Below are 9413 nucleotides of genomic sequence, written 5' to 3'. Positions count from 1 at the left end.
TAAACAACTAGCACACTGGGTTATTGGTTTGTTTCTTTCAAACCAATATGATTTAATGAACAGAAAGTTCCGTTTTTCTTATGGTCCAATACATCTATCTTTTCTCTATGTTTTGTACTTTTAAGAAATTTTCCCCTTACACACAATTATGAACATATCCTCCTATATTTTTCTAGAAAGTTTTGACATTTTACTTTTACACATTAAATCTTTAATCCATTTGGGAATTTTGCATCTGAGCACAGTTTTATTATTTATTCATGGATAATCTATTCCAGAACAATATATTGGTTTATATTCCACTGATTATAATACAAATTTAATCACACATCAAGAAGACATAAACGTGTAATCTATGTGTTTCCAATTCTAAACTCTATTCCATTCCATTGTTTCTGCACCGAAACTACAATATACATTTGTCAAAAAGATCTTGTCTATTCTAGCATCTGGTGTTCACATAAATCTTAAAATTAATTTGTCAAGTTTCATGAGCACATCTATTTGGATTGTAATAGAGATTGCTTCTAATTCACATATTTGGAGCAATACTGATTGCATTTTCTATACGTGAACATCCTCTCCGTTTACTTGGGATTTTCCCAACATATTAGAAAATATTATTTTCTTTATAAAATCTTGCACATTTCTTGTGATATTATTTCATAGGACCGTTATAACTTGTTGAATTACAATCTAAATTTAATAACACTTTTTAAATGTTGGTATTCTGATTTTAGATATTGGTCTTATATCCAGCAACTTTGCTAAATTTTCTCACTACTTTCAATGGTATGTTTGTAGATTCTATAAAATAATCCATGTAGATGTAGATGTCACCTGAGAACAACTGTTTCTAGATTCTATAAAATTGTTCATGTAACTATCATCTTAGAACAGTAAAAATTTTGTTTCTTCCATTCCTGCTTTTAAAGGGAGTGCTTCCAAGTATTCATTATTAAGCATGGCGATCGGTGTAGATTTTTGGTACATACCCTTTTGCAGTGTGTATAAGTTCTTGAACTTTTGTTTCTATATTGTTGATGTCTTTTTTTAAGGCAATAATTCATATTGAATTTTTTCAAACTATTTTTCAGTATCAATTCAAATTTTCACATGGATTTTCTCTAATGATAATGTGATGATTTTGAGCTGAAATCTTGCCATCCTGTGATTAACCTGACTTGTTGACGTTTACTTTTGTTATTTTAAAGGAGTTGGTTTGCTAACATCCACATGAAAAGAATCTATTTTGATATTATTTTGCCTATGTTTTTGTCATTGTTTCATTTGCTGTATTGTCTATAATTTCTAATTGTGTGGTGTTTTAAAAGTTATAGATCTATTAATTTACTTTAAAAATTTACAATTCCTTGAGTTACTTTTGAGTTCTATTTTAAAATAGACTTCCCTTTTTTCTGTTTTCAAATTCATTGCCCTAAGGTTGTTCATAAGAATCATGGATTTTTCATTCTGTTTTGTTTTTAATTAGTTATTATTCCACTGCTTCAACAAAGACCACTGACCTAGGAGTCACAACACCAGCATTCGACTTTTGCTTCCACCACTTGCAAATTTTTGCATTTGGAACTATGGGCAAGTCACTGCTGCTGAAGATATTTTTTTCATCTCTAAAATCAATTTAGTATTTACTTTTTGGTTCACATATTTCCAATGAGTCTCAAGAAATATACGATTGAAAATGTTTTCAAAAATGGAAAAATACAAACAAAAAAATCCCAATAGTTTAAGGTTTATCCGCAAAACCGTTTTGAATAGGAACATCATTTCTAATGCTGTCCTCCAAAGCAACATTATGGGCATCTTTTGGAAAATAAATGAAAATCAGAGAGCTCATAATCCTTCACAGCAGAGAAAAACTTCTGAAATCTGATATTATCTCTCGCTGACTTGAAAACTGGCAATTCGTTAACCATAATTAAATACCAACATGAAAATAAATTTAGTAACTATTGTGCTTTTAGCACATAAATGGTTTATTCATAAAACTCTTTTAAAAAATTATAAGAAAAACTTTACAACACTTCAGATAGGTCTTAAGAGAAGTCAATTTTACTTATTAATGTGTGCAAAGAAAGTTCTTCCTGAATTTTTAGTTACTTCAGCATACTTCATTTTGTCTTTGTCAACATCAAGCAATCATTTATCAGGTTCTTGACCTGATGCTACATGCTATAGTTAAAATGCTAAATCTAGGAAGTTAAACATGGGTAGTTAAAAGGTATGCGATGTGTTTTTTCTTTTTTTTTTCTTTAAAGATCATACTAATTAGAAAACATAATAACCTTCAAAGTCCCATTGTCAAGTATTTGGTAAAGCATGGGTCTTGCAATTATCTTTTTAGAAAACTAATTAGCTTAGTACTAAATATATTAAACTCCAAACCTACAAAATAGTAACCAAAAATATTTGCTGCAGATGCATTTGAAAACTAATTGATAGTAGATCCCGACAGTGAATTTTAATAAAAGTAGTAGAATTCTTACTTAAGGCAAAATAATCTTGGTGAAATTTCATTTGAAGAATTTCTCTTGTTATGGTTGCATCATGGGTTTTACACGTCAAATTTTTCAGTTTTCCCAAATCACGTTGGCCCTGGTCTATTTAAACTGGACAGTGACAAGTACATTGAGTGCTCCTAGAGACTCAATATCATGTTACACATCTATAAGCTTCCCTGAGGTATCCTATTGAGTCAAAGATTCTTCTCTGGACCCATTTCTGAAATTTTTATTAATCTCAATATTATTTCCAATATGAAACTTTAATAAATTAGAACACTTAGCAAGAGACTTATTAGGACACAGGATCACTAAGTAGTTTCTAGGGAAAGTGCTCAAACTGTGGGTTAGGAATGGGATGAAAAACCTCAGAATTAATATTAAAAATGAAATGAAAGATCTAAATTGTTGAGGTAAATTTTTTTTAAGTATTGAGAAAAAAATTACAAAGGCAGAACCATCGTCTGTTGTGAATCACTTACCTTTTGAGAGCAAGGATATTAGCTTAAATTGATGGTAAAATGTACATACTAGGATATATTGAGTTCAATTCAAATGGAACTATCTTTCACAGTGGGCTTTTAGTGACAGCACTGGACTTACTTTAACACCTTCTTACCTCATATGGAAAAGGGATGATTGTATATGGTTTGACTCTTTCACTGTATGATACAGACAGTTAAATTTGCAGGCCAAATTGAGAAACAAGGGTGGACAGTTTCTTCATTCTGATAGAACTCCTGTTAGGGAGAAAGTATTAAGGTTCAACAACAATTAATTCAACATTTATCTTATTATGTTGATGCCTGAAAACATACAGTTTTAAAAGATGCATATAGAGTCCAAATAGACATTTTTTAAAATTTTGTTTATTACTGTTTACCAATGGGGAGATGCAGTTTATTTACATCAGCAGCCATAGGGGAAAGGGGAATACAGTTAGTCAGCTATCTGCATAGGATGGACTACTTATGCAAAAATAAGAATCTCCAAAACAAAGGACAGTGGTGAGCTTCACTACCCTCCCCCGATGATCCCAGCATGCGATAATGCCAGGCAGTGGTCCCTGGGCATGCGATGGTGGGAACTAATGTATGGAAGAAAAAGCCACAAACCACAGAAATTTTAAAGAACCCCCCCTTCCCCCATAACACATACATACACACACACACACTCAGATACATAATAGGATTGCAGGGTGATCAATACACTTAATCAAGAAGGGAAAAACAGGAATTCTGTTGTTAAAAGGAAGATAGGTAGGGAAAGGGAGAGTTCCTAACCACTGTCAACTATATGGTAGGGAGCATTCTCTCCCCAGAAAGGAGTCTGTACCCTCTGGGCACCTGTTGGACCAAGCCCACCTTATACCCATCCAGGGTAGGGGGCTATTGCCCTATTGTAGAGGGGCCAGAAACAAACAAAAAAACAAAAACAAAAACAAAAAAAGAGAGTAATATGAACAAAGTATTACTCAAAACTACTTCCCACTTCCTCCTCTAACCAGGAGAAAAGGCCAGAAAGAAAACAGTAATTTCAGGATTTGAGTTCCCTATCTGAAGGTAGAGGGATTGGACCGTGGCCTTTCTCCTTTACTATCATCCCACTTCCAAGACATTGTTAGGAAGTAGGCCAGAGTCTCACTTAGACTCTCCTTTCTTCATCCTCTTAGATGTCTACAAGTCAAGGGCAAAGATATCTCCAAATTATTTTAGCTTTTGCAAGGTTTGATTTTTTTAAAAGTTACTGTGACTCTTTAAGACTAATCTGTAACTAGGCCCCAAGCCTGATCAGGACAACTCTAAGAGAAGGCAGTAACAGTTCCAAGGCCCAATCTCTATGGTTTCCTTAATCCCCTACAGTATGCAATCTAAATCAGTCTACACAGTCTAAATAGTATCTTCTGGGATAAGGACCGATACATGCACAGCAAGGGTTAGAGAACGGATAAGGACCAACTCCATCCCCCTGTGTGTCAATCAGCCTTTACTGCTCTTCTGCTTAGGTCCTAACAAGCAGTATTGAAATGGAGGTGGGAAGATACAACTCCTTATGAAGTAAGAAACAGCAAGAGGGCACACTAGCAAGGCAGTCCTATACAGGAGAAATGCTTAGGCATGATACTGCATTTTAAATACAAAAAATTAAGTTCTCTTCCAATTCCAATCCCAACAGAGGGAGCCATAAGAAAGATTCTTTTCTGAATCTTCTACAAAAACAAGAGACAAAAGAAAGAAAGAAAAAAGAAACAAAAACAAAAACAAAAACAGAGGCCAAGAAAAAAGAAATTGGGCAGGCTTCAGAAGCAGGAGCATTAAGAGCTGAACTGAAACTGGTCAATGTGAGAGCTGGAGTGGAAGCAGCACCTGGGGCACCAGATAGGCAGTGGAGCAAGGGACAGGAGGAACATGGAGCCAAGCCAGACAGATGAGGCTGGACCCCCTACTGGGGCACAGAATGAGGTAAGAAAACATTTCAAATAAAGCAGCACCGTTCTGCTCACCTCGGGGCTCCCACCCCTTTATACTTCATAAACCCTCGCTTAGGGAATAAAGTGGAGGGTAGTTTGATATGTGGCTCTTACTTCCCATCTTCCCCTATACCATTCCCTAAAGTCAGGAGATTTTGGAGGTCTTTCTCTGACATCTAACAATAAAAGGACTGCTCCTCTTGTCAAGATCCAAAGGGGACCAAGTGGAAAGGACTGCCCCTTTCGAGGGGCAGAGAGAAGGTGGTGACAGTCTGGATGTTCACCATAGCAGAGCTCTGACTACCCAACCAAAGAAAGAGGGACATTCAACAGGATTCTGCACACAGTCAGATGAGATAATCCAGTCCTGCTCCTTGGCTCCCAGCACTAATCCATTCACATTATTGGGGGCAGCTGAAAGTGCCCTCTGGGCTCAGTTTTCAAACCATAGCCTCCTGCACAGCCATGATGCTCTTCTATAGTTCAGTCCTGACCCCAGGGTGGGAGGCAGGTAGTGAACTGGCTTAATGACCAAGTCATACCCATGGAGTGGCTAGGTAACCAGTAACTCAGAGTAGGAAGTGACTGCCCTACTAAACTTATGTCCACAGCATAACACATCCAGACATGAATCTTGAAGTTTGAGAGATCGTGCATAGTTGCAGAGGTCCCTGCTACCTCCCCAGGGGATCATAATCGAATCCTCAGCCTGCCTGGACAACCAAGTTGTCCATTTGCCAAGCCTATGCCACCAGGTTGGAGGGCAAGGAAGAGGGCTCTGCTCAGCCAAATGCTAGGCGCTGTCCTCAACTCAGCTGAATCACTGTAAAGTCTGGACTTTTGGGAAATAGGTGGTTTTGACCTTTTCTTCTTGCTGGAGTCAAGGCTACAGAGCTTCCCTATCAAACTTCAGACTTCTTTTTCTTGGATTTCACAAATTGAAAATGTTAGTATCCAGATTTTGCACCTGACATTTACTTGTCTCAGAGAAGCCCATATCAAAGGTTCAGATATCAAAGGGGCAGTCCCACTGCAGGCCACTGATTACGGCCTGACGAACTGTGATGTCCAAACTGTCCAGGAAGCCCTTGACATCAGGCAGACAGAAAGGCTGAGGAACCAAAAATTTTATATGCTGGGCACACAACTGCTCACCTGTGCATTGGGGGGCACTACAGAATCTTGCGCACATCCTGGTGTGTTTAGAGATCAACAGGCACTGCATGGCCCGCAGGCTGTGCAGCTCCTCCTGCCCAGGGCTTCAGAGCTTGCTCCAGGTAATACACTTTAAAAAAAGGATTCCTAAATTATCCACTTTGGGTTTTTAAATGCTAGTATCTTCAAGGGGAATTAGAACTTTTGTCTGATTTTTCTACTTTTTTTCTACTTAGCTTACTCCTCCAAGCCACAGGACCAGTCTATGTTATTGTCCTGGCCACTTTCAGACTCTCATTTTGCAGCTACTGGAATTCCGGAGGTGAGCGCTGCAGCTGCTGATCAGGCCCATTCCCAGGTTCTCCGGGAAGGGAGCAAAGCGGTAGGCGGCACGCTCCTTTGTCTTCCACTGGCTGAATGCCAAAATCCTTCACGCTACCAGTCTCTGCGAACTCCAGGTAGAAGTAGCCGCACTTGACTGCCCGGTGCACCTCAAAGCAGAATCCCAAACAAGAATCCTCTATCAGGTCTACGTAAATCTCCTGAGCGATGGCCTCTAGCTTGTTAGTATCCAGATTGGCCAACGAAATTTCCTCCATTTTAATTTGTAAACGACTGCGGAGAGGGCGCTCGTTTTACTCACGGCAGCAACACGTCTGGCTCCACGGGCCGCGCCTAGGCCTAGACGCCTTTCAGAGCCCAGTCCTCTGGCAGCGGGGTCGGTGGTGTCCGCGGCGGCAGCAGCAGCGACAGGGGCGACTGCTCCGGAATTCCAGGTCCTTCTGTTTGTTTTGGCGTATCCCGGGTTGCGGGCCTTTTAGCTGCGCCTGGCCCAGTACACACCGCCAAACCGTCTCAGCGCCTCACCCAGCGGCCGGGGCCTCTTCCGCTCTCCTGTCGAGCCTAGCCCCGCCTCCCCGCTTCCGCTCCTCAGAGCGCCTGCGCAGTGGTTCCGCGCAGACTCGTGGAGCCTCTCAGCGCGCTGCGGCTTTGAGAGCGTTTGAGTTTGTGAAAAGGAACGCAATGAACATAGTGTACGACTTCCATTATCTCCGATTATTAAAAGATTGCGAAGATATTATTTTATGTTACTTTATTTGTAAATTTAAACATTCGCTAATTAATTCAGCAGCCATGCTTAACTGATATCCTCTGAAAAACGGAAAAATTTAATAATATGCACTGTTGTGGTGTGATTGGAAACATTTCAGGAACAGTTCTCGGGATGTGTTTGAAAATTTGACTTACATGATTGACTAGTGAATCGTTTATAGCAATGCCGCAGTTGTCATTTAAATCCACTAGATGGTGCAAGGAAACAAATTACAGCATAATTTATCTTTCGGTCTTTTTTTGAATGAAAAAACTGGAAACTTGGCACTAAAGGCGTAATTCATATATATTGATCAAATAAACCCATGGCATCTATCTCACTTATAAGATCATTAAGGCAATGTGACTATAAAGAGATGGTAATGTACACCTCTAAAATAATTCAGAGAAAAAAATTAGGTGTGTATTCTGTCTTAAAGAGGGAGGAAATCTGAAATATGTTAAATATATGGGAGATAAAACTTTTCCTAAAATTATATGCATGATTTGTGAGAACGGGAGCCAGTCTACGTAAGTTTAAATCCCGAAGCCAACATTTAACAGTTTAGTGTTTCCTCATCTGAAAGAAAAGCTAATTCTTATTTCATGGTTAAGATTAAATTATATTTTAAAAAATCTTGCGACAGTGCCTTACATGTGAGCAATGGTTCAGTAAATGTTAACTATTTTTAATCATATTAGTTATGAGCTTGAATATAAGAAAAATCGCTGTGGTATTTCCTTTATTTTTTGCTCACTTTTTGGTCCCAAGAACTGCTGTGAAATAGAGCAGTCTGTATTATCTTTATAATTTATTTTAAAATTATTGTTAACCAATGAAAGAAAAATACAAAATACATATTTATATCTGTCTGATTCTTTACTTTTCTGTCCAGATTAAAGGAGAGACATGTATCTTTTAATCAGATAAAATACTTATTTTCTAATGTATATGATCATCTAAACATCTAAATATTTCAGAATTTATTCATTCTTTATTTTTATTTTTGACACAAGATCTCGCTGTATTGCCCAGGTTGGAGTGCAGTGGCACCATCATAGTTCACTGCAGCCTGAATCTCCAGGGCACAAAGAGTCCTACCACCTCAGCCTCCCAAGTAGCTGGGACTACAGGGGTGCACCACAACCCCAGACTAATTTCTTTTCTTTTCTTTTTTCTTTCTTTTTTTTTTTTTTTTAGCAGCAGAGGAGGTCTTGCTGTGTTGCCCCAGCTTGAACTCCTGAACTCAAGTGATTCCTGGGTTGTGGGCCTTTTAGCTGCCCCCTGGCCCAGGGGCAACTAAATGCTCAGCCTCCCAAATGCTGGGATTACAGGCATGAGCCACCTTGCCTGGCCTAGAATTCATTCTTAATATCTCACTGTATTAGTTCGTTTTCACACTGCTATTAAAAACTACCTGAGATTGGATAATTTATGAAGAAAATGGGTTTAACTGACTCACAGTTCCACAGGCTTAACAGGAAGCATGACTGGGAAGCCTCAGGAAACTTGCAATTATGACAGAAGTTGAAGGGGAAGCAAGGACCTACTTCACATGGTAGCAAGAGGGAGAGAGAGCGAAAGGGGAAGTGGCACACACTTTTAAAGCATCAAATCTCATGAGAACTCACTATCACAAAAACAGCAAGGGAGAATACTCCCCCATGATCCAATCACCTCCCACCAGCTCCCCTGACATGTGAGGATTACAATTAGACAAGAGATTTGGGTAGGGACAAAGAGCCAAACCATATCACTCACTCTTTTGTTTTCATGAATAGAAGATTAAATTTATTTTGCTTATGAGTAGCCAGTATTTGTACCCATGCAAACTTTTCTGATTGCGTATTTTACCATTTTAAAAAACATAAATTGGCTGATAGGGAGCATTTTGAAAGCCTAGACTTTAAGACTTATGTACTATAAGTTTTTTTTTTTTTTTTTTTTTGGAACTATGGGGCAGGATTTTTTTATTCATCATAGTCTTTGTATAATTTATATGTTTTACATTCAAAAATTGGCATCATAGTTTGATATAAATTGAAATCTCCGCATAGCCACATGCTAGCCGGTATAATGATTAAATGCACAAGTTCTTTGGTCAGACTGTCTCCTACCCATTACTGTCTGTGTGATCTTGTCCTGTCTACTTCTGTAAATCTCAGTTTTCCTT

At 38.5% G+C, this 9413-nt stretch overlaps 1 protein-coding gene across 2 annotated transcripts; it reads right to left on the bottom strand.

Annotated features, from left to right (window-relative positions):
- Positions 1-3373: 3373 nt before the first annotated feature.
- On the bottom strand, positions 3374-7082 carry ATXN7L3B (ataxin 7-like 3B). 2 transcript variants are annotated; one of them, XR_001007710.1, is made up of 2 exons: positions 5336-7082; positions 4764-4888 (listed from the first exon to the last, which is right to left on the bottom strand). XR_001007710.1 is itself a non-coding variant. In XM_011995313.1 (1 exon), exon 1 carries the CDS (start codon positions 6744-6746, stop codon positions 6453-6455), a length of 294 nt encoding a protein of 97 aa, XP_011850703.1. In that variant the 5' UTR covers positions 6747-7082; the 3' UTR covers positions 3374-6452. The 2 variants fall into 2 exon arrangements, 1 of the variants encoding a protein (XP_011850703.1); XM_011995313.1 differs by having other exon boundaries at positions 3374-7082.
- Between the last annotated feature and the right edge of the window lie 2331 nt (positions 7083-9413).

Source organism: Mandrillus leucophaeus, unplaced genomic scaffold, assembly GCF_000951045.1.
Source record: "Mandrillus leucophaeus isolate KB7577 unplaced genomic scaffold, Mleu.le_1.0 Scaffold482, whole genome shotgun sequence".
Classification (NCBI taxonomy): domain Eukaryota; kingdom Metazoa; phylum Chordata; class Mammalia; order Primates; family Cercopithecidae; genus Mandrillus; species Mandrillus leucophaeus.
The sequence above is the reverse complement of the archived record's forward strand: the minus strand, read 5'-3'. Positions and strand labels throughout refer to the sequence as shown.